At 36.7% G+C, this 26,000-nt stretch overlaps 1 protein-coding gene across 2 annotated transcripts in view; it reads left to right on the top strand.

The window, feature by feature from the left end:
- Akap6 (A kinase (PRKA) anchor protein 6) overlaps nucleotides 1-26,000 on the top strand; it is a 449,068-nt gene that overhangs the window by 301,751 nt on the left and 121,317 nt on the right. For both annotated transcript variants that reach the window (XM_005376946.2, XM_013510378.1), the window contains exons 8-9: nucleotides 2,596-2,744; nucleotides 19,443-19,563. In XM_005376946.2, coding sequence (XP_005377003.1) covers nucleotides 2,596-2,744; nucleotides 19,443-19,563 — 270 coding nt within the window. The remainder of the gene's footprint in view (nucleotides 1-2,595; nucleotides 2,745-19,442; nucleotides 19,564-26,000) is intronic.

Here is a 26,000-nt window from a genome sequence, read left to right as displayed (position 1 = left end):
TAGAAATGGCCAAAGATCAAAAGAGATGAACATTGATTATTTTTCTATAGTAATAATGGATCCATGTTATGGTTTGTGTCTGGATGTCTCCCCAAAGCCTCATGCAGTCATGGGGCAGGCTTCTGGAGTTTATGCTTGATCTATGGTCCAGTGTTGGAATTATGGGTGTGAGTGTTGCAGGTAGTTTGCGTTCAGTGTAAGGGAGGGAAATACGTTGCTTATGGTCATTGCTCCTCCCTTGTCCTCTTGTTGCTTTTGCTACCTTCTGCCACCATGAACCATTGCCCTCTGCCACGTGCCACTGTGCCTTGGAGCCAGCTGAGTATGCACAGAAATCTCCACAAACTGTGAGCTAAACGCAGTTTAGCTTTCCTTCCTTAATTCTGGGTGTCAGGTATTTTGTCTCAGCAACAAGAGAAAGTAACCAAGACAGTCCATATTATATTCCTCTTTATAATACTTTCTGTGACCAGCAGCAGACATTAGTGAGATTATTACTCAGAATGAGCTATGGTCTAGCATGTTACTTTGAATGGTTAAAAACTAACAGAAACCTCTGCATATCAACATGGCCCTGGTGGCCTGCATGCATTATTCCACAGAATGGCCTCTTGCCTGTGTTTTGGAGCTTTATGTGGAAGAAGGGAGGAGGGGGTGTTTGTTTTTAAATTCTTTGTTCAATATCTGTTGTATCACATAATAATTTGTTAATCACATAATAATTTGTATGCTCTTTTAAAGGCTATATTCTCTTGTTTTTCTTAGCATCAATTCTTTCTATTCAGTTTTATCCTCTTTACTATATATCCTACAATCCCGTGGTGTTTGAAAACCTCTTAGCTGGCACTTTTCTATGTGTGCCTTTCACATTCTGCATACTCCTTCTTCCATATCATTTGTAAAAATGGAAAATAACACTAGAGTTGGCATTTCTTGTGCTTTCCCACCATCCATACCTCCTGCCCCATGTAATATTACCTTTGTTTATATGTTTAATGAAATTCTTCTTTGACACTGGAGATGGAACCAAGAGTCTTTGCACTGAGATACATCCCCAGCCCTTTTTTATTATTTATTCTGAGACAGGGTCTCTCTAAATCACTAAGTTGCCCAAGCTGGGCTTGAACTCACAATCCTCCTGCCTCAGTCTTCCAGAGTGCTGAGATTATAGGTGCATGGCACCATGTCCAGCCCTGTCATAATTCTTAATCCAACTGAGTTTCTTCTTATCCAAGTCAATTGATTTGAGAAAGCATAATTCACATAAGTTAATATACTAATTATAGTTTTGAACTGCTTTCTGAAACTTCAGTTATATAACTATAGTACTAGCAGCATTGTTTCTTTAAGTTCTTCCTTGTCAATCTAGCACATCCATAACTACCTGCTTGTGAAAAGCTGAAATATGCGAATTCTAAAATGGTTTTAGAACTTGTTTCTTGTAAAGTATTCATTTTCTTTGCAGAGTTCTTATTTGGCCTTTCAAGTAGGCGCCACTTTACAATACTCTTTTTCTTTAGTCAGGTATGCAAAGTAACAGATCAGGCAAAAGGTTTAGTTCACTGTGGATATTAAGAAGATCAGGTCAAGTCTGACGTGACTTTTCTTACGTGTTCTAGACATCAAGTGACTACTCAACTGTTGCCCCAATTGTTTTTCTTGGGAAACTGTGTTAATGCAATTATAAAATAGCAGTTTTAAGTTTTATCATCAATGTTAATGAATGTGCTTGGATCTTGTGAAGCACACTCAAAGAAGAATCCTTAGGTTTACAAAATATGTGAACTCAGCATTGCTCTGGTCCCTCTGCCACAGTTATGCATGACCCCGAGGAGACTTCCTTCATCTGATGTTCTAGGGAACCCTAAAGGCACAGGGATTATAACAGCTGCAGTAAATGAAGTATCTATTCAATACATTTCCATGCCAAATATTATTCAGCATTCTTTTGGACTTGGTTTGATAGAAAACAGCATGGTGAACTTACTACCTCTCCTTTACAATGAGCCCCAAGTAATTATGAAAGATTTAACAATTCAAACTTGTATGTAAGCAAAAAAATCACTATTTCTTTGACCTAAAATTATTAAGGCAAAAATGCAAAGAACCCAAAAAATGTTAGAAAAGAATTGTATTCCACTATGGAAAAGGTGTTAGAATTAGTACCAATGTTTTTATTCTGAAAGAAAATAGAAGTGCTTTCAGTTTAAATACATATTATATATTGCAATGTATGGGCTAGAAGTGGATCTTTCAAAAATAAATGTTACATATGTAACAATATGTGGAAGAACATTAAGGAATTTCACAGAATTTTTATGTTAAGTCTTATATGGCATTATGTTCTCAGGGATGCTTTGTGATATTTACTGACTCTTTTGGGAGTTCATTTATTTGGGTCATATTTTAAGAAAGAACTTTCAAGATTCAAATATAAAAAATAATTCTGTAATATGTCCAACCGATCCCATGAAATCTAACCCCAAAGGCACAGTAGAACAATGTGAACAGTTCTCATTTTCTGAGTTGTTATACCTCACTTGAGAATGCATTCCTTCCGGATTCAAACAGCAGTTCCTTTTTGTCTCTCTCCAGACTGAGGTTCAGCTATGCCACCTGGAAGCACAAAGAGATGCCGTTGAGCAGATGTCCCTCAAGCTGTACAGCGAGCAGTACACCAGCAGCAGCAAGAGGAAGGAAGAGTTTGCTGATATGTCAAAAGTTCATTCCGTGGGAAGCAATGGGTAGGGGACTGCTCTTTTTGTTGTTTTATTCTCACTAATCTACTTTCTCAATGACTTTCCACTGGTAGGTGTTAGACAAAAATTTGCTGTCTCGCTACCAGACCAGGAGAAGCTCAGTAGACCAGGCGTTTATATTGTTTCTCATGCATGCCAGAAAGGAAGACTGTGGATTTTTATCAGCCTCTAACTTCTAACCCAGAATTTCCAAACTCTGCTGTTACTTTATAAAAACAAAAACAAAACAATAGCAGCAACAACAGCAAAAGCCTTGTGATTTTATGAGTGTTTTTGAGACACACTATATTGTGTCTATACAGTATTGGTCTTCCTTCTTTAAAAATTGTTGTTTTAAGTTGTATTTTAATTTTTTAAACTGCATGGTTGATGTTAAAACCTAGTTATGTAAACTTAAGACACTAGAACTTCTTTGGAAATTTGGTAACCTATAATTTTCCTCAATAACATAGAAATTTAATAATTGTTGGGAGACCATGCGCAAGCCACTTATCTTTACATAAAGTCAATTGGAATTTCAGACTAGCCCTTGAATTTAAGGCATGTGAGAGGACTCAAGAGTTTCAGTGACTTTCAGTGACCTTAACGATTTCATTCTGCCTGAGATGTACTGCATTTACAAAGTACTAACCACTCATACTATTTAGTAGTTAAGGCATGGATTAAGATATTTCCAAATTCCTTCAAAGTTATTTCATCATGTCTATTATCCTATATAGGTATAATACAGCAAACATTATCATATTACATATTATATATCATATATTCTTTTTTCTCTTTCTGACTCAGTTCTAATATTCAATAGGTGATTATAAAACAATAAAAGAGTAGTGATTGAGTTCAATTTCATACTTTTAAACTTGGCAATAATCATACAAATAAAAATGGAAGCCGTAACCTACTTCACTTTCATAAAGAGCCAGATAACCAGAAGAAGAAACAACTCTCCAAAATCACATTACATGTTTATAGCATGGTGTAAACCCAAGGGGTGTAACTCTAGCCATGATACTCCCCGAAAAGGCGAGGGGAAAGATGCTTTTTCACACAAGTTTATGCATTTTAATTTTAAAGTACCTATAGTTCTAACTGGACCTACAAAGTTTCTTGTTAAGTACATATATTACAAAGTTTGTCTTATAAAAACTTCATGTCTAAGAATACAGGAAAATGATCACAGTTATAATTTTTTTTTGAAAATGAGAATAGATTTTTAAAGTTTTCTATCTAATTTGCTGCCTTATCAATTTTCTATACAAGACACATGTTATGTATGTCATTGGTCCATCTTATTTCATTAAGTACGTATTTATTCACTAGAGAAAAATTGTAACCACAAGAAAGAAAGAAAAAGTTAAATATTGTAGCATGAATAGTAAACTGTCTTGAGGCCTGAATGTCTTTAATTTTTGCAAATGCCTAAATAGTCTCTGGTGTACATGAGGCGCAAACTTGAGGTCACATTTTCTTCTTGTGTAAAAGCCTTGGGGATTGAGCTGCATCACGTGCTTCCAACCCCAGATTCCAAAACCCAACCTGAGTACTTACTCAGGGCTCCACGAGTCATGAATCTGCTCTGCAAATTGCTTAGTTAACAGCAAGCATTGTTCTGTGAAGTGGGAGTAGGTGAACTTGCCTGATGTCCTTTGTTTGTGCTCCTTGGGGTGCTGAAGGCTGTGTATTGTGCAGAAATTTAAGAGTGCATTGAAGAAAAGCCAGCTATTTAATACTAAGGACAAAAACCATATACTCCTTTCTATTTTCTGTTTACATACAGAAAAGCATTGTTTGGGAAATGCATGTGGGTGAGGTTATCTGGGGTGTCCTGCCCCCAAGACTCTGTGCTCCCACAGTCAAGCACTTAATCTTGAAGGCTTAAGAACACAGCCTTGAAAAATTATCTGCTCCAATGATACATAAACTTCACTAACTGTTCTTTTTGTTACATAAAATGAACATTGTTTCTAATAAATAATTGTGGGAACAGTGTGGGCTTTCCAAGGTACCCATTTCATATGCAGATATCCAGTATACCAAGAAGAAATTTAAGTTGGTAAAAAATTCATATGTTTTTATTTCTTCCCAAAGCCCACATGCATGCTCAAAGATGATAAGTACTAACACAGTTGAAAAAATATGGAGTGGAGTGTGATGGCATATGCCTGTAATCTCAGCACTTGGGAGGCTGAGGCAGGAGGATCATTGTGAGTTCGAGACCAGCCTGGGCTACAAAGTGAGCTCAAGGCCAGCCTGAACTGCATAGGTAGACTCTCCCTCAAAAAAAAAAAAAAAAAAAAGAAAAAAAGAAAGAAAGAAAAAAATGTAAGACTACTTTAAGGAATACTCAGCTGTTCCCTAAAATGGTGATCTTAAATTTTTGCAAATTTCATGTAACCAAACTATCATTTAGAAATGAATTTATAGCTAGGCATGGCAGCACACACCTGTAACTCCCGCACTTGGGAAACTGAGGCAGAAGGATCGCTGCTTATTTAAGGCCAGCCTGAACTATAAAGTGAGATGCTGTCTTGAAAAAAAAAAGGAGGAAAAAAAAGCAATGAATTTACAACTGCTCTAGTTTGATGGAAAGAAGCATATTAAGGTGATATGTCACAGCTTATGTTCAACTACGAACCATGTGGCTAGCAGTCACGCTTGCATGTGGTGGCAGGATTTCTCTGATCATATATGATGCCATACAATCTCGAGTAATAGACTGCGTTCACCTTAGGAGTCACTTGGCACTGGCTCCATCACCACAAAATGGGACCATGGCTCCTAGAGGGGGTGTACAGTGCGTGAGTCTGTGGTGATTCAGTCATGACAGAAGTCTTTGCTTTCGGACTTAAGTAAAATCACTGATCAGCGTATTGTTTCTTTCATCCCGTAAATATGTGCTGCGGGCTTACTGTGTGTATGGCATGATGCACTGGGCATAGTTTGTGAAGATTTAGATCATGTGTATTTTATAAAGTAACCATCCATCTCTTTTTCAGATACCTCTCCTTGTCAAGACATTGTGTGACTTCACTTTTAAATGAATTCCAAACATATTTAATTATGTTGCATCCTAATTGTTGCTGTTTAAATTTAGGATAGATTAAAAGCCATGTCTTTTGCTCATTATAAAAGTAAGTGGCCTGAGAAGCAGAAAGGCCAGCTAACTTACTTTTCTGGGACAGAAAGTCTAAGATGGAACTAAGATCTCAGGTCAGAACTTTGCATTAAGAATGTAGCAGCTGATCCAAAAGGTCATGTGTTGCCTTCTCTCTGAGGATTTCAACTGCACGCTGGAGAAACATTTTACCTAAATATTGTAGTGTATATAATTCACATTGTATGGAATTTGAATTAGATATCTACTTATTACAGAAGAGTGAAATGCTCTTAAGGAGATTTCATTAAAACATAAGAAATTTTGGAAAACATTATGAAACAGGTTTAAGTAAAAATAAAATTGAGCCAGGTATGGTAACATGCATCTGTAGTCCCAGCTACTTAGATGGCTGAGGCAGGAGGGTCACATGAGCCTAGGAGTTCAAGGCCAGCCTGAACAGCATACAAGTACCTGTTTCAAGAAATAAACAACAATGACAGCAAAACCTGAGAAAAACAAAATTAATTGATTCATTACTTTGACAGCCTTTTTAAGTTCCTTTGGCATACCAGCCTATGTATGAAGTATAGATATTAATAAAGCAATAATGAAATGATCCCTACCTTGGAAAGGCTCACAGTTTTATAGGCTCACAAAAATGGAATAAGAAATTTAAGTATTGAGTCAAAAATCTGTATGGGTTAGAAGACTAGCTTATGGAAATCAGAATTCAGTTCTCTGTCCAGGGGAACTAGAGCTGGTCAGGAAAGAGGGAGAGTAGAGAGGGTCCTGGAGATGATTTCTGACAAAGATTTAGGTTAGTAGAAGAACATTTTTAATTTAATCTGAAAAATGCTTATTGAGCACCTACAGAAGACACACCTCAGTCCCTGCCTTCATGGAATTAATAGGTTCAAGAGAGTAAAGCACTAAGTCGGTAATTTTGTGAACAATCCATGAGACAGGGGAGCAGAGGGTGCTAGGTGAGCTTAAAAGAAATGAGATGGGTTCTATGAGCAGAGCTGAATCCATTTGACTCACGTTGTTCTCCCTGCCTCTAGCACAGTGCCTGGCACATGTTAGATGCTCAGTGAATGATAACACTTAGAAATGAACACCTAAACTTGATGTGGGGCTGAGGGAGAGGGAGCAGAGTTCTGGACTCACCAGACTGCTTGCTGTTTCATGGGACTTGGGAGCAGGATAGAAAGTTGCAGCATGTGGGAAGATAAAGCTTGGGGAAAAAGGTGGAGTCCAGATGCTGGTGTAAATCATTTTGGTTATGTTTCTTAGCTAAGATGACCTAAGTCAAACCGTGCCTACCTGTCCCACTCTACTGAAAATTCTGAGTCAGTTGGGAGTGGATGACAACAGGTATGTCCTGATGCTAGCCACCAGTTGAGAAACTACTCCAGGAGTTTTCTAAGCGTGATCTCTTGTCTAGAAACAGCACTATTTCCTAGGACGTTGTTAAAAATGCTATTTTGGGCCCCACCCAAGACCTACTGAGTCACAAAGACTGGCAGTTGGGCTCAGAAATTTTTGCTTAACAAGTTTTCCACACGATTCTGATGCCGAAGCTTAAGCAACACTGCTTTGTATGTTGGAGGGTTTCAGGTTGGGAACTGGTGGAGAAGATGAAGCGTAGATTTGAGAGTAAAGTTAGAAAGGATAGATAAATCTCAGTGAGTCCTCAGATGAGGGGAATGAGAGTGAGCCTTTCTATTGCCACAGTTATTAACTCAAGGAAGAAAAAGAAAGCAGGAGTATTTGGATTCAGATTACTTTGGTGTCATTTGACATTTAATATTTATTGAACATTTACTAAGTGCAGGTCTACGTTAGGTACTGGAGATATGGAGTCAACGGGACACAAAAGAAGGCATGTGTATATAAATCAGGAAAGTGTCATGGATGGTGGTCCAGGGGTGTTTCAGCAGAGGAGACAGCATGTAGAAAGAGCTTGAACAAGCACTGAAGGATGCTCTTCATGACTAGATTGGCAGTTTGAAACAATGTTCTGGCAGTAGTGTGGAGGCTCCTGAGAGACAATGCTAAGCTGAGATACTATTCCAGTCACAAAAGGGAGAGATGGAGCCTGAGCTAGGACAGCAGTAATAGAAGCTGAATGTAGTGGACATGCCTTGGTCACCAGGTGGAGGGGAGTTATTGACAGAAGTGAGATTGAAGAATGGACGTCCACATTTCACACTTATAAATTCTGGCAGATGAATGGGTCATGTACTGAGGTGGTGGATTCAGCACATGAGCAGAAAGAGATTAAGAAGCTGACTGTTTGGGACACAGTTCCTTTAATGGTCTGTGGAACATCCAAGTGGAAATGCCTAGGAAATGTGAAGCTCAGGAACGTTTGGGTCCCTCCGTCATCAGCAACAACAGCGTGGTGATTAGGAGTTGGCAGCGGCTGAGAGAGCTAGGAGCTTATCTTATAGCAAGCTATCTTCTCCTCATCCTCTCCAGAAAGGCATAACATTCTCTCTAAGGAATGAGTGTTTTAAACACTATGAATAATCAGAACATATTTTCTTCAGTTAGAATCTTTCCTGCTGTATGATACAGATTTCTGGAATAAAGACTGTATCATTGAGAATTCCAGGTAATACCTTGACTGACAAAAATTGGGGCCTAGGGTTAACTGTTATTTCTTATCTTGAAACTACAGGTAAAAGCTCCTGATCCTAGATAGCTATTAGAATGTAGTAGTGTTTGGATTGCTTCCAAATAATACTTGCTACAAAAATAATATTTAGGGGTAGTCATCATGCAGTCTAATTCCTTAAATGAGAAGACAGCATGCTAGAATGAAAAGTAAGACTAGATTTAAAGTGGTACTCTGCTACATTTTGCCTGTGCAATCTTGACTGGAACATTTAATCTCTTCAGGATTCAGTATCTAGGACTATAAAATGAGTGTAGTTATCCCAGTTGATGTCACACATCTTTATTTTGCATCAAAGAGTCACAATAATTTATAAGAAAATATCGAAAATACGTAGAGTGTAATAGGTATGTGAAAAATCAGTGCATAAAATATTGATTGTGCAACTATTATATCTCAGAATGACGTGAGATTCTGGGGATGAGAAAGATACATAAGACTTTCTGCAGTTGGTGGTGTGGATGGAAGGAAGGAAAGGGCAAAAGAGGGGGAGAGGGAGAAGGCAAGAGAGAGAAACTTGGATACAGTTGTATAAAACAGTGGGAGTGCTGGGGGGGGCATCTAATCCAGACAGCTGAAAGTGATGAGGGAGACTAACAAGAGGACACAGTATCTGAGCTCTCTTAAAAGATGTACGGACTTTTAGCCCTCAGAAGAGGTCTTGGGAAAGGGAGGAAGATTTCAGTTACAAGACAGTAGCTATGTTGAGGGCACGTGTTGAGGATTGGTATAAATGATTTGAGGCTGTAGAAGTAAGAGGACGTGGAGATGACTCTTGACTCTGCTTCCCAGGACAGGAGAGATTCCCAAGGGAGTTTTTAGGCAAGTTGAAAGTTTAGAAGATATCTCAGTTTTACTAACCATATGCTAGACTTCCACTGGCCCTGGTGGAAATTAGGGAGTGTCTGTCTGAAGTTACGGAGATGTAGTTGAGGTTTGTACCTTGCATATAGGAATATAGAAGCAATTCAACCCATATCATGGCAGTTTTTAGCATAAAAATTTTCCTACATCCAAAAAGTGAATACAGGTTATTACCAAGAAGAACAAAATGAACTTTAGACAAAAAGCTGAAGTTAACCAAGAAACATGAGTCCTTTTTCTGTAGGAAAAGAAATGCCTCTGTACTGGTATGAAAATACATACACAAATATATATAAAGCATCCCCGAAGAAAAATCATATTGACAAGTGAAAATAAATAAACCACCATATAAAATATTTCTTGGTTAAGACCATCTTTGTTTTTCTACACTAATTAAGGAAGAAAATAAGCTGAATGACTTTAACCAAATGAGAAAGGGTATAATCATGCTGAATTTTACTGCTGCTGGTAAACTTTTGGTTTTCCTTTGAGTAACAGACCACAGAATTTTGCACAGCTGGACAGCTCATGTTCACTACTGTCCCTTTCTCCTTCTCATCCTTACTCCTGTTCTCTCTCACTTACACATGTGTGTGCATATTCGCTCACATGCACAACTTTTCTGCATTCCTGCTCAATGGGTGCTTTGAGAACATTGCTACATAAAATGTTTTCTTATGCCTTAGCCATAAAAATAAAGCGCTCTCTCTAACGTTTGCCAATGTCAGGGGTGTCCTCACAGATAAGTTAAATCTCTAGGCTACCTGCTTTCCATACTGCATTTGCCCTTCCTACTGACTTTCATTCACTTGTAACCTAGTGAGTAGCTAATCTGTGTTCAATTCAGGCTCTTTGTTTTCCTTCTGATGCTGATAAATAGTAATCACAGTACAATATGCCATCACAATGAGCAAAATAACTAGGCTTGGTGGTGGGCACCCGTGGTCTTAGCTACTGAGGAGACTGAGGCAGGAGGATTACTTGAGTCCAGGAGTTCAAGATCAGCCTGGGCCACCTAGTGAGATTTCAGCTCAAAAAAAGAAAAGTGTCTGGCTCCTTCCCAGACAACTGATAATCTGAGCATTATGTGATTAAATGAAATTGGTCCTTCTGGGCTAAAACAAACAAAATCTCCCCATTAGGGGTCATGCTATTATAACTTCTTTATGTGTAAATTCATTAAACTAACTATAGACCTAAACAGTCTTCTACTTCTAATCTGTCCAGGACAGGAGGCAACAAAGTATAAACCAGAGAGGTTGGGAACCCATTTTCTGGGAAAGTATGACTTCATATTAACAATCATACTAACCTAGCCCTTCCATCTTAACAATGATCAATTTCTCCATTGTTCTGGGAGCCTTTGAAGAAGGAACAGAGTCCTAGCAGACAAAGAGGACAAACACATACACATATGTGGCATATGCCACTAATCTGCCACTGATCTAATTTACTACCTTTTAGTGTGCAGCGCTTCATTCTTTTGTAAAAAACTATTTATCCCCCTATTCATTTCCTCATCTTCTTCCACAAAGGATTTGAGTTAAGTTACAGAAATATCATCCACAGAACAAATATTTAACCCAAGTAATTCAGAAAAAATAAAATATTTGTAAAAAAATTCAAATGTACATTGTCCACGCATGTCCCGAGGAAGAGCTGTGGTTTGGTACTAAGTTTTTCACACCTAAGAAGAGCAAAATTTCACTCAGCATCAGATTTATGGGCTACTAAAATTAAAAAAATATATATGTGTATATATATATATAATCAGTTGAAGCACAAATTCGTATGCCACTGAGACCTGAGAATTTCTCACTTAGTTCTTTAAGAAGACAGGTGTCTGTGATACTACATCTCTACAGAAAAAATCAAATTCCCAAGGCAGTTTTTATTTTGTTTTCTTTTTGGGAGGGGGCATGTACCAGGAATAGAACTCAGGACCTTGCACTTGCCAGGCAGGCGCTGTGCCACTGAGCTATCTCCCCAGCCCCTGGAGGCAGTTTTTAATATTTAAGCATGACTCCATAGGAGTAGTTCTATAACTGACTACATAAAACCCAGTCTGAGCATAGCGCTGTCTGAGCAGAGTCAGTTACCATCAATGGAGGAGATACTGTCCGATTGAAAAAACTCTTTGTATTCTGCTATCATATTTTTGTTTGACATGTATTTTCAGATTGTTTTCCTCCTGCCATAACTCAAAGGGTTACTACTCCTTATTGCCTATAAAGTAGTGAGATAACCCAATGGTCCTTTTACAAGAGGAATTGCCCAGCCCACACTAGTATGCCAGTAGCAGGTCTGGATCCTGACCCCACTTAACATAAGATGATTTTTCTCTTTTAAAGGCAAACAATCAAAAACCCCCAAAAGCACAGTATCATCTCTTCCGTTGTTTTCTGAAGTACAGTTGCCTCATTCATCCTCCCAACTACTGATCCTAACATTCTTCAGAGCATCTTCTAGTTCCTTCGGTTAGAATTTAGTCCAGTACATTACCTGAAAATTCGGGCAAAGGTTTTACTTCCTGGCAACCTAAAGGAATCCCTTAAATACAACAAGAAATCTACATAGGTATTTTTATTTTTATTGTTAATATTGATGAATATTATCAAATTTTAGGGATTACGTAGGCACTTTGTATTTCTTATTTCAATCATATGTATTTGTGGACAGTGGGAACAATTATCAACAAGTTTGTAGGCTTGATTTTATTATTCTAAGACATTTCACATGTACGTGGGTATATGTAAAAATTGAGAAAATTACTACTGGAAAGAACTCCATATTCCTTTTTATTTATTAATGGCAAAGGCAGGCTGCTTTTCTCATGAGGAAGTTGCTCATGAATTTTCATTCAAAATAGTAAATTAGTGTCCACACTTTAATATATTTAGAGTGGAAAGGGATTCTACATGTAACTGTGCATATCAGATTCCATGTCTGGAAAGCTAAAATTTATTTTTTAATGATATTATGATTGGGCTAGGTTCCACTGTTATATCTCCCTTCTGTACATACATGCCACATAGAGTGCAGAATGATGGGAAATGCTAGTATATTACTGTTTTACTTCAATAAAACACTTAAACTATATATTTTTGCAAGATTTTGTTACCATTCCCTTTAGTCTTTTTCAAAACCAGAGGCAAACTTCCCTGTTCAAATAATATGAACAGTGAATACTTAGTGAATATTTGGGGAAAGAATCAATATGCTAAAGAAGCTAGGAAAATTGGATCATTGAATAGAACTCCCAGTATAGACAAGGTGGTATTTCAGGAAGCAGTCTGGTGTTTTTAAATGTGGTAGTATGAAATGAACCATTGAGCAGACAAGAGATGAATTCTAAATACATATATGAATACACTTGAGTGTATATCTATATATTTAATATATACTAAGCAAATATTTAGACTTACATATATATACGTCTATATATATATATATATCTGTTTATCTTCTACCTACCCATCATCTGTCATCTATCTATCATCCATCTATCTATCTATCTATCTATCTATCTATCTATCATCTGTCCGTCTCAGTCTGAGTTAAAAAAAAAAAACTGTGAGATCTTTTTAGTGTTATCTTTTCTTCAACCAATAATTGCCCTATTTTGGTGATTTCTTAATTCAGTAGTCTGTTTTAATCAAAATTCCTTAGTGAAACCTCATATATTCACACACACCTCCCATTGATTTCACTTGGGTGAAACTTTATCGTTTAAGCAAAGTTTAAGTTGAAATGTTGAGTTAATGATGCTCACTTTAAATACCAAAGGCTGAATGCATTTATGTATTCAAACACTTAGCTTAGTCAAACATAACTCCCATCAGGGTTAGAGAAAAGAGTTATTTCTTAAACTGTAACAGCCTCACAAATGATATATTGCCATCCTGTCTGCAGAAAACTGATACTAAATAAGCTTTTTAGTATTTTCTTTGAAGAAAAGCTTTGGAATCTTTTAAAATCTTAAAATGGTAGAGCATAATGGTAGGAAATACTTTTGGCAATTATCCATAGTATTTAAAACTAAACTGAGAAATAAACACCAAAGAAAAATGCGTATCTATTTTTCTGTAGCCTTGTCTCTTATCTCTGTTCCTATTTGATTTTCAGGCTATATAATAAACACATTCATAATTCTGCATTTGTCTAGCAAAAACTGACTTGCATTAGAAGATTTGTTGGTACTGTAATTTTAAACCTTCTAAAATGGTAGTATTATGTCTACAACAGAATGTCCAGTTCTCAGGACTAGGAATATAGCTCAGTGGTAGTGCACTTGCCTAGCATGCATGAGGCTCTGTGTTTTATCTCAAACAACACATACACAGGCATGCGTGCATGCACATACACACATACAGAGCGCAACTTAAGTCAGAATCTACTAAAGATTAGGTATGTGACAATTTAAGGACAAATATCAAAATAATACCCAGCTCTTGATGTGTTTGATTTATAATACTTTCATAGAGTATATTTGAATTTGCTTTACATTTATAGATAGCATAACATATTCATAGAGTACCAAAAGAGGTATGCTTGCAGACCTTTTACCTCATTAGGAGATTACATATGTGAATGAATGAGTTGACACAATAAACCTAAGCATAATTATAAAGAAAATTTTGTGAGGAAAGTCCTTCCAAATGAGGAGTTCTTGTCCTCATTATATTTGTGAGATTCCCAGCTATTTACCATGAGTTCAGTAGCCTCTCTCTCTTATAAAAAGAGAGACTAAAACATTTGTCACCAGAAATTCAAGAAAAGAATCTGCTTCTGAATTCAACTAGCAGAATTGATACATAATTCAAGGGGATTTAAAGCTTCTTACTAGTTCTAGGATATTGTTGATAAATTCACCCATCTGTGATCTTTTATATTTACTTGTAAGGTAGCAAAGGACATTATCTTTTATAATGTTACTTGAGAATGCGTACTTTGCAAATAACAAATAACTGTTTCCTTAAGAATTTTTCTTAAATAATTTGCACTTAAATCTGTGATCATTTGCAGAAGCTTTCATAAAAATCAACAAAGAAATCCAAGAATCCATTTCTGATTTGCTACAAAGTCATATATTTAATTGTATTAAAAATGGAAAAATATCAGGTCTTTTCCAGGGTGGTACATAAACACATGACCAAAATTGTCAGACACAAATTCTCTTCTCAGAGTTTTTGTCTTGGAGTTATGTAAGAATTATTTGTTTAGAATATTGTTGCTGATTCTACATTGATGAGCCAAAATATGGTACCAAAGCATTCACTGTATCCAACAAATCAAATAGCAGACATAATATTCTTAGCTGGCATGAAAACAGATGCCTGGAGAAATGATGACTATGTATATTAGGCTCATTCAACACTTGTAGGTCTCCAGTGTATACTTGGAGAAGAACTCTTAGGTGTAGTCAAGTAAAAGAAATCCCTTTCCATCTAAGATCCGTAATAGAATAGCAATTCAATAGATATAAAGGCATGGTTAAGATTCAGTGAAAATAATTTCCATGATGCAAATCATTTTATTATCCTGAATATATTTTTCATTTATTTAAAAATCTTTCATTAATAATTGCCTTGTTCATAAATCTCCTTTACCTTTCAAAATAAGAAAGAGGAAGAGGTAAAAGGAATGGGATGGCACCTAATTAACTGAGCATCAACTACATACAATCATTTTAAGTAAGCAAATGTGCAGTAACCGTGAACTGAAAACAAAAATCTCACCTACAAAATGATTTCTTTGGTTTCTTTGGTATTGGCCTTGGGGGATGACATATTACTATCTCTATCACTAGCTGCTCTTTGGAAATCATCCTTGCCTAACTGAAAGTTTTGGTTTCATTATCTGTATTAATTCATCATAATCCCATGCAATCTTCAAAGTGGGATATAAAGATAATAAATTCATCTCTGGCTTTTGAATTGTTTAGTCAAAATTGAAGGGTTTTTATTTCTTCTGTAAACATGTACAAAAAGAAAACAAACTTTATTTTTTCTTGCTGATTGTAGTTTTTTGTGATACACCCTGTACTCATACTTTCTTGGGAGAGCAAGGAAAAGACTTGCCTAAGATGGGAGGTCAGCCTATTAAATACACTATAGCCTCCTTTATGAATTAACATTCTCTTTAGGGAACAATCTCTTTAATAACTAATTTCTTGGGATTATTGTTCAGTTTTTCAGATTTCCTCTACCTCTCCATTCTTTTCTCCAAAGTGACATCTGAGTAAATCGGATTTACAGTGACCTTGTGATTCTCAGATACAGTGGGGTCTCCTGCTTTAACACAGTGCTTGGGGAGAGGCTGGCTGGGTTGATGGATATGTCTTGCCCCAGGCATGTGAAGCTGTCCCTGGTGGAGAACTATGGCTGGACTAGCTTTTGTTGCTTCTTGGCCTTCCTATGTCTATGCTCAGCCTTCACTGGCCCTACTGATTCTGAGGTGTGCCTCAGAGGTCCATTTGGCTATCCTTGGGTTCACTGTGCCTTTGTTGCCATGACACCTCTATCAAATTTACCAGCTGAATTATCAGGCCGTCTTGGAGTCTTGTCTTGAGTAAATTAGAAAACAGGGAAAACAGGGAAGAAAAGAGAACCCTAACCAAGCAAGTTTTCTTTTTCTCCTCTCCTCTCCCCCCCACCGCTCCTCCCCTCCTCCCCACTCTTCTCTCTCTCTTCCCTCCCCCTCCACCCTCCAGCACCCCTACTTCACCTATTGTTGGGACACCATGCAAGGTAATCTCATTAAGAGTGTCTAGCAGGAAATGGAGCTGACATCCTTGTGCCTTTGGCTTGCCTCTTAACCTTTCTCATGTACCTCACCTTTAAGTACAGACCAATTTAGTAGAGGACACATTTGGGAGTACTTGGTCCTCCCACCCTTATTTTCTTCTTAATCTCCAAATCAATATAAGTGGAAGGGGTGAGTTTTTCCCTTCCCTTTTCTCTTAAAGATCCCCTTGGAGTATAGTTTCCTAGTTTTGTGGGTAGCATTTCACTCGTCTTTATGATTAAAATCTATGAAGGTGGAAAATGTATACACCCTGAGACTATAATGCTAAGTGAAATAAATCAGACACAGAAAGTTAAATATTGCATGGTTTCTTTTATATGAGAAATCCAAATAAATAATTTAAAGAGCAAAATAAAAGATAGATGATAGGAAACAGGGAGATGGACTGTGAAAATGGTAAGGAGAGGTGTGGGGGGAGACAGGAAGGAGGGGAGAGGAAGGCGAAGTGAAAGTGATCAAGATGCAGTGTGTATACACACCAGTTCTCCACGATGAATGTATTTACTTATCTCAAACAAACATTAATAAAATTAAAATATATGAAGATGCAAGGGGAGAGAAATGGCGACCATAATTTAGGAATTCCTAAATGATTATACTTATCATGGACACAGGTCATTCCATATTAGTTACAGAGTTAATGAAGAGATCCTGATAGTTTGTTTGCCCCTATTACAATGGTTGGTTTCTTAGTTATTTTGAAATAGAATACTAGTTCAAATTTCACACACATGCTGGAAGTTCTTGCTAATCAAAGTATGGGCTATGGACCGATAGCATTGCCAACACTTATGAGAAATGCAGAACTCCAGCCCCTTCTTCCCCCTATCGAATCCATATGTTCATTTTTTTCTCTTTTACATTTTTTTCTTTCAGAATTTTATTTTTATTAATACTTATTTGCAGTACATACTGGTTATATTCATCATGTACATGGATATAACACATCTTACTTCTTTTACTCTCCCTTCCCCTTGCCTCCATCTCTTGGTCCCCTTCCCATTTGCAAAAGATCTACCTCTCTGTTTCCTATCTGTCTTTCATCTTGCTCTTTAATTATTTATGCTTTGTGTTTTTCATGTAAGAAAAAGCATGCAGTATTTAAACTTGTGATTTATTTCACTTCACATAATAGTCTCAAGGTGTTTCCATCTTCCTAAAAATGACTCAAAATTATCCATCTTTATTGCAGAGTAGTGCTCCACTGTGTATAAATACAACCTTTCCTTTATCCATTCATCTCTTGATGGACATATAGGCCACATTCAAGATGTAGCTAATATGAGCCATGCTGCTATAAACATGGCTATGACTGTTTCACTGTAATAGGATGTCTTTAACTCTCTGGGGAGGATACCTAGAAGAGACTAGCTGGGTAAAGTGGAATTTCCAGTTTCAGTTTTTTGAGTAATCTCAACACTGATTTCCATAATGGTTGTACTAGTTTATATTCCCACCAATAAATGTAGAAAGATTCCTTTTTCCCTGCAGCCCCACCAGCATTTGTTATTAATTGCTTTGATTTCTTGATGATAGCCATTGTTTCTGGAGTGAGATGGGATCTCAGTGTTGTTGTAATTTGCATTTCTCTAATGCCAGAGATGTTAAACATCTTTTCATGTATTTACTGGCCATTTGTATTTCTGAGAAGTGTTTATTCATTTTAGCTGCCAATTTTTGGATTGCATCTTTTATTTTTTGGGGGGTATAATGTTTTGAGGTCTTCATATATTCTAGATATTAGTCCTCTGTCTAAAGAGTAGCTGACAAAACAATACTTCAGTTGTACAAAAAAATCCCATAAGTATGTTTGAAAAACACTGCTTTATGCCACCATAGCCTTACCAAATGTTTTGACTACATCAAATATACCCATCGCTGGCATTCAGTAAACAGTTATTAATCAATTCCACATGTTAGCCTACGGTGGTACTTGACCTTCGGTGCTTATGCTCCTAATCAAGGATCTTTATAATTATGGTAAAGTAATTAAATAGTTTTAGACTTGGTTTCCCTATCACTAGGAACACCTTAAATATTTTTGACAGATCTATTAAGATTAAATTATAAGTTATTAAAACTGGACATTCATTTTTCTTGGAAACCTGTCTAATGTATAGTGATAAGAACAAAGTAGCAATAAAATCCTCAGATGATAAATCTGGATTCACACCTATGGCTTCTGCCTCATTAGTACTAATAGAGAGTTTGGTAACACTGTAGTATTTCTTCCAGAGGAGCTAGTTAAGAGGGGCAAAGTCATAGTTTGTCATCTGTACTTTCATTTTCTGATCACAATGTTTTAGAAGAATCTGGGCTTTACTTATTCACCAGGCTTTCAGTAGAGAATCACATTAATCCTTTTAAGCTCCTTATTCTAATGATTTATTTTGTTGAAAACCATAGTGATCCTCCTTTGAATTTTAATGATTGCTAGCTATTCAGAGATTCATTGTTTTGACTTCCTGTCCTTACCTTTGTTTCCTATATGTCTGTAGGGAACACCTGTCTAATACTGGATCTGCCACTGGTTCTCACTGGCTTACCAGAGTCACTCAAGCCTATCTCTGAGTGTTAAGTTGAAATGTTGGCTACTCATCCATAAAAATAAATGTAGGATATATGTTCTTGACATAGGCAGATAGACAGGAGAGGGGCAAATAAATGATTGAGTCATTTTCCAATGAAAATATTTTGGATCGGATAGTATGTTGTTATCATAGCATAAAGATTAGTTAAATTAGCATTATTTATCATAAACCTATTGAGATGCAGTATATATGAAAAGTCTTGTAGGTGAGAAAGCAGTTCAAATTTTGAAGGTGCTGCTTTTACCCAAAATTCTGGACCCTGAAACTGTCAAGAGATCACCGGTCCTCCATTTCTCAGTGTGTTAAATGGCAGTGTTGTTTTCCAAGGACATAGTCATGGTCGTTTTGTTCAAGTGCTGCAAATCTTCAGAAAGAATTAGCAGGGAGAAATAGCCATGCCATGTCTCAGATACAAGCATTGGAATTATATGTTTTATTTTCAAAATCTAGGTGGTATCTACGTGACACCGCCTTGAGTTCCTGTTTTACCTACTGTGTAACTACACACGGAGAATTTTTCCCTTTTCTTTTTTTACAGATATCACCTAGGAACATCATGGGTTTTCAAGAATATATTATTCTAATATGAGATTTTAACAACTACACTGTATTTATGCATAATACATTTTGTGCCTTATCTTCAGGCTTCTGGACTTTGATTCAGACTATCAGGAGCTCTGGGATTGGCTGATTGACATGGAGTCCCTCGTGATGGACAGCCACGACCTGATGATGTCAGAGGAGCAGCAGCAGCATCTTTACAAGGTTAGAGCTCCCCTTCGTGCCTTTACCTTACTGTGGAAGATCTGATTAGCCTGACAAGTCTCTCTTTCTCTCTCTCGCAGGATATCTTTGCTTTCATTGTATGTATCATGGTGTCTATTAGAATTCCCTTCCCTGTCCCCAAACTCATTTCCATCCCTTGTGAGCTGACAGGCTGCGCCGACATCATAATTGCAAGAAAGTTCCCTTTATCACATCCTATTTGGTGTAATTCTATAGAAGGACAAAGATTTATCTTCAAGATGAATAGCAATAAATGAAACTGCATTAATAAATAGACTGAAGCAAAATGAAGGCTAAATGGCCTAGTAACATTTAACAAAATCTGTTTTGATTGGAGCCCTCAGGTGGAATCCATCCACCCCTCAGATCCTCACAGAGAAAAAAGAAATTTACTTTCAGTTTGGCTTTCTGCTGCAAGGGTATAGGGCTCGTTCAATTTAATGTTTATTAGTGATACATAGAGGAGACGTTGTCATATTAAGTCAATACATTTTCCTACAATTTAGGAAAACTGGCTTGGAACTCACATATTGATTGCAGGCAATCCGTCTGATAACTATCTTTATTGTTTTCCATGTCTGCTAATTCACCCTTAGCCTGGTGTATTTCACCAATTCTACTTAGTCTGAGCAGTTCTTACAAAACAGCCATGTGACTTTGCCTGAAAAAAACTGGTTGCAAGATTCACAGTGCCTCAAAAGCTGTCTGGGAGGGAAGAGGGACTTTCTACTGAAATATCAGACTGCAGTAAATCTTCCTCATTTAGGCAATTTTTATTGGAGTAATTCTGACAGTTGTCATCCTTGAATTGCTCTGAGCATATGGCATATTTCAAAGAGCAGATTGTGAATCATAAAAAATAAAATTAATAACTAACCACAGGATCAGCAACAGTATAATGACAAGAAACAACTACCCTCTAGCTTTTTAAAATTTCTTATAGTATAAGAAGTACATTCAAGGTCAAATAAAAGTTGTCTTCTTTCTTTTACAATTTTGCCATTTTAAATTACCTTTATTTAATAAATAGTCTTAATTTTTATCTCCTCTAAGCCTCCTCTGATGAGAGGTGTTTATTAGTCTGGTTGACCTTAATGTCTCTTGGGAATCATTTTACTTAAGAAAAGATATACGCTCCCCAGGAACTCAGCAAATGGGGATGTTTTACTCTCTAAAGAATTCTGTCTAACACTGATCCAGGTTGTTGACTATTAGTTGTTTCCTCTATAGATAGCTGTTCGCATTAACAACAAACCTATACAGTAAATCATCTGGCACGATATATTATTAGAGTAATGGTTTCAAACTAATCTAACTAAAGGTAGGTGATTTCACATTTCATGTCAGGTTCAAGAATCACATATGAAAAATTCATATTTTCTTCTTAAGCTATTATCTCAGAATTTATTGCGCTCATAATGCCAAAGAACACTTCTTTTCTTCTTGATGCATTTTGTGTTTTGCACATAAGCCACTATTTTTTTCTGAAACACTGCTGTTCTTTGTCAAAAGCACATTCATATAATTTACATCACAATTAATAGGAAATCATTGAACAAAAAGTGCAGTCTTCTTTTTCTTGTGGTGTCCTTGTAAGCGCTTTGCCGGAGAATTCCCATTTTGGCATATTGAAGGCCATTATTCCACCCACTCAGTACTTCTGCATTATAGTATTTTTCCAAACATTGTCCATACTGTGTTCTTTATTCATGACTCAGGTCCTGTCACCATCCTGCTTTTAGGTGCTCAACAGTTAGACCAGCACTAACTTTGCATTTAGTTTATAAGCCAAATTAAAGATTGAGTTAAAAACTGGGGGCATATGCTACAGATTTGTAAGGTCCTTCCCTCGGTGAGCCTCCAAATTATTCCAGAGGTTTGGAAACCTCCAAAGCAATCCTGAGGACACTGACTTAGGAGTCATTTAGAAAGTAGAGTTGCTCCTGAATTAGAAAAACTGATCGAGGAGAATTAATTTCAGATCTTCCCCCAAGAATCCCCAGGGATTCTCAGGTTAGGTCAGCATTTTCAATATCCCATTCTTCTATTCTAATCTCCTTTTCCTGGAACCTGCTAAACTGATGGCTTGGGGAAGGGGAGATTTGTAGCCTATTGATCAGAGACTTTTGAAGGCATAAAGCTTTCAATTAGTTCACATGACTTTAAATATCATTTGAGACTACTGTAATCATCTTTATCATTATATTTGTTGTCCTAAAAAGATATCAATATCTTATCAATATTATTAAGAGCATCATTGATGTTCGGGGCAAGCAACTTTTTATTAATTTGCAGGACTATCCCTTGTACTACAGTCATTATGACAGTTCGACAGCAGCCTCAACCCATTTCACAGCATTTCCAGTTCACCATAACCTGTCTTCCGATCCATAGACAGACACATTATCCATTGCACCACTATAACCTGTTTATATCTTCTACATTTCTTAACACATTATTAATACTAAGAAAAATGCCTTGCACTTGTATTTTATATGTGTGTCTTCAATATAGAGTTGATATTGATCTAATCGTTGTTGAGTTACAAAATTAAGGAACAGAGAGTGTAGCTCAGTGGTAGAGTATTTGCCTGGCATATATAAGGCCCTGAGCTCAATATTCAGCATGCACGCGCACACACACGCGCACACACACACACACACACACAGAGTTAAAGATAGAAATGATGTTCATGATATCTGGCATAAAAGAGAAGAATGAGGATGAAACTTTCCAGGAGATCTTCAGGTGAGTGATATAAAATCTCATGAAACTATGGGCCAGGACTGAATCATCATTCCCACTACCACAGCATTTGAAACCTTTGTTCTTCTCTCTTTGGATGGTTTTCTGTATTTCAATCTTCAGTTCTTTTCCTGACATAGATCATTATGCCTAGCCCCATATTCATGTATTTGTGCAGTCCTAAGTTGATCTCCAAGGTATACACTTGGAAATGTCAAATTAGAGAAAGCCTAGTAAGATTTTCTAGTAGTCAGACAGAGTGAAGCTGATTTACCATTTTCAATTTCCAGCACTAGTTTCCTGACTGTACCTATCTATTTTTATATCCTGGGCTCTGCTAGAAAATTACTAGGAATTACTTCCTGGACATGGAACTATCCTAGACTATACATTCAGCGGATCTTCTCAGTAGTATACCAGTTGTAGTATTTATTTATCCAAACCAGCAAAATACACAAAGAGCACATGAAGGAAAACAACTGCATTTAATAGGGAAAGAATACTTTGATATGACCTGACCTAATTTATGCCAATAAACTGTAAATTGAATTTTTTTTTTTTTGGTACCAGGAATTGAACTCAGGACCTGTACTTGCCAGATAGGTGCTGTGCCATTAAGCTATATCCCCAGCCTGTAAATTGCATTTTATGTTTAGACTATGTATTGTTATTTTTCATGTTGTTAGAGATGTAAGGCTTTCTTTCTAATTGACGGTAAACTATAAAATTTTGAGAGAAACCTAATTCTTATTAAAAACCTAACCATTCCCTTAAAAAATGCTCTGCCTTCTTTTGAGATAGTGAGCTCTAGTACCAGTGTTGGCCCTGTTCCGCCTCTCCATAGGAAACTTATGTACCTATTTCTAATAAGCACTTCCAGGATCATCAGCCTAGAAGATGCAAACATCATACTTTCTCTTGTTTTCTTCCTCAACCTGAGAATCTCCTCCAAGGAGAATTTGCTCCCACTCTCTTACTTTCTCTCTCTTCATTCTTTCTACATTCCTAAGTAGGACAGTTTAATTTGTCAAAAGTAACCACTGTGATTTTGAAAGTTCAGCTCCTATTTGGACTAGAGTTGCAAGCCAGAATTCATAATCACGGGGAGCTGTCACTCTGCTGGCCTGCATGTGCATTAACTATTAATGGAGAAATATTTAAAACCCACTTGCAACTGAAAAGCTCTATTTTTTTTTTCATTTCTATGGATCAAAAGTGGCATTATTCTTGCACTCAGGGAAGCTCAGTCACCTCCAACCCCATCCTAAAAATTTTATAGACTGAGTGACCTGGAAGTATTTCAACTCGAGCTGTTGCTGTTTTTACTGTACTGTCCTCCCCGGCAATCACGCTGACTTCATAGGGCTTTAAAGGCAAGCGCTGTCAGGGTCTCCTTACCTGTGCATAAAGCACTGCCAGTTCTCTGTTACGGAGCACAGGTTGCAGAACTCCTGGTGATCCTAGGGTGATGTGAGATTCCAGAGTCCAAGTGTTAATTTAAAGATCAGATACAGAAATTGTTGTCTGGTAATTATTGTTATAATTGAACGTGAATTGTTTTCAGATACCTTGAAACTCTCTAAAACATCACATGTATGGATTTGTTCCTTGAGTGAATACCTTAGCTGCTCCATATCTATAAAACATTAGATAATGTGATTTCTAAATGGTTAAAAATAAGCCAGACATGGTGGCACATGCCTGTAATCCCAGCACTGGGTAGGCTGGGGCAAGAGGATGGTTGTGAATTCTCGGCCAGCCTGGATTACATAGAGAGTTCAGAACCAGCCTGAACTACAAAGCAAGACCCTGTCTCAAAGACAAACAAACAAAAACAACAAAATAATGGTTAAAAATACTCTCTCATCTTAAAAGTACCAACATCAACTAAGATATTTATATTTCCAGGAAGCTTACACTGATATTTTATATTTCATTTTAAGATTTAGTTATGCATATGGTTCTGCATTTTATGGAGAAATACAAGCTTTCTGTATCTTTCTCCATTGATATAAGTAATATTCAAACCTATCCTATGTGTAAAAGGAAAAGGACCATTCATTCTGTAGAAGATAGTTGTTATTGAACACATTAATTGCATTTTTACCTTGCTGTAAATTTCAGGTTGTTTACAAGATTACTTAGGAAAATAATAAAAATATTTTTAAAATACTTCCAGGTACAGTGGCTCATTCTTGTAGTTCCAGCTACTTAGGTAGATGAGGCACAAGGATCATTTGAGTCCAGGAGTTTAAGGCCAGCGTGGGCAACATAGCAAGATCTTAGCTCACAAAAATTTTTTAAAAATATAAAAACAAATCAGAACTGCAGAAAATATGCAGAGATCAAAGCCTGCTGCCATGAGAAGAGTTACACGCCTGCACATAGAGTGTAAAGTCTCATGCAGGATAGTTAATAAAGATGGTCCTTAAATGATTATTTTTTTTATTGTTTTTGGTGTTAAAAGCAAGAAGGAAATGTGCTCAATTTTATAATTTACATTTTTCATGAGAAAAAGCATAGTACTGCCTTTAAAGAAATAAAGATGTTTTCATACTTTGATATAAAAACATTTTCTTCTAGCGTTTTTATATTTAAGGGCTTAGAATAGTGTGGCTGACAGATTTGAACCATAGTATCTCTTTTTGTTTTGTGGGGGTGGGTACCGAACTCAGGACCTTGCACTTGCCAGGCAGGCACTTGTGCCGCTGAGCTATATCCCCGGCCCTTGAATCACAGTATCTCTTACAAGTGAATCTGTAACTGTAATTCCTCTAGCAAGTGAACTGATTACTTTTTCTGAGTCTATTGCTAGGTGATGTGTAGAGACTGAGCACAGCTTTCATAAAAAGGTGATACCTTCCAATGATAGTTTGGCCAAATGGGTAAAATAAGATATCAGTATGATATGTTGGAGGAGAAAAGAATGTTAGAAAAATAGAGAAGAAATGTAAGCTTTGAAAATGAACAGGGGGTCAGGCATATAGCTCAGTGGCACAAGTGCCTGCCTGGCAAGCACAAGGTCCTGAGTTCAATTTCCCATACCCCTCCCCCCAAAAAAAGAAAAGGAAGAAATGATCAAGTAAGGCAAAGTATGAAAAGATTAAAAAGATTAAAAAGGAGACATGGGGATGGACTGAAAATAGGAAGGGGTCTAAGAGACTAAGGGCAAGGGGTGAGGTGGAAGGAAATGGAAAATAAGTAGAATAAAGGTACACCATGTACAAGAATTCAATAACCTCAATAAATGTAAGCATCATATGGGATAAATGTGAACTAAGACTTTTAAAATTTTATTTTGAAGAGAATTAAGAAATAACAACAGGCAAAAACGAAATAATTACAACAGACAAAAAGAAAACAGCACAAAAATAAGAAAAACAATACAGAGTTTCAAAACAAAATGATAGGAATTAACAGTGTTATTATATTATATATTGTTATCTTCAACAAAGTTGCTCAGATTACCAGATATAAGAATGCAAGATGGATCCAAACATTAAAGAGAATAAAAAATAATTTCAAAAAATATTAGAAATGATACAGAACTTCACTATACATGATGGTAGGAATTCACCAGTGGTTGTTATATTGCATATTATTGCCTTCAAATTAGTTGTTCAGATTACCAGATATAAGCATGCAAAATTAGTCAAAAAAAATTCAAGCAT

Source organism: Chinchilla lanigera, unplaced genomic scaffold, assembly GCF_000276665.1.
Source record: "Chinchilla lanigera isolate Chin_1 unplaced genomic scaffold, ChiLan1.0 scaffold00008, whole genome shotgun sequence".
In the NCBI taxonomy this organism is placed as follows: domain Eukaryota; kingdom Metazoa; phylum Chordata; class Mammalia; order Rodentia; family Chinchillidae; genus Chinchilla; species Chinchilla lanigera.
The sequence above is the reverse complement of the archived record's forward strand: the minus strand, read 5'-3'. Positions and strand labels throughout refer to the sequence as shown.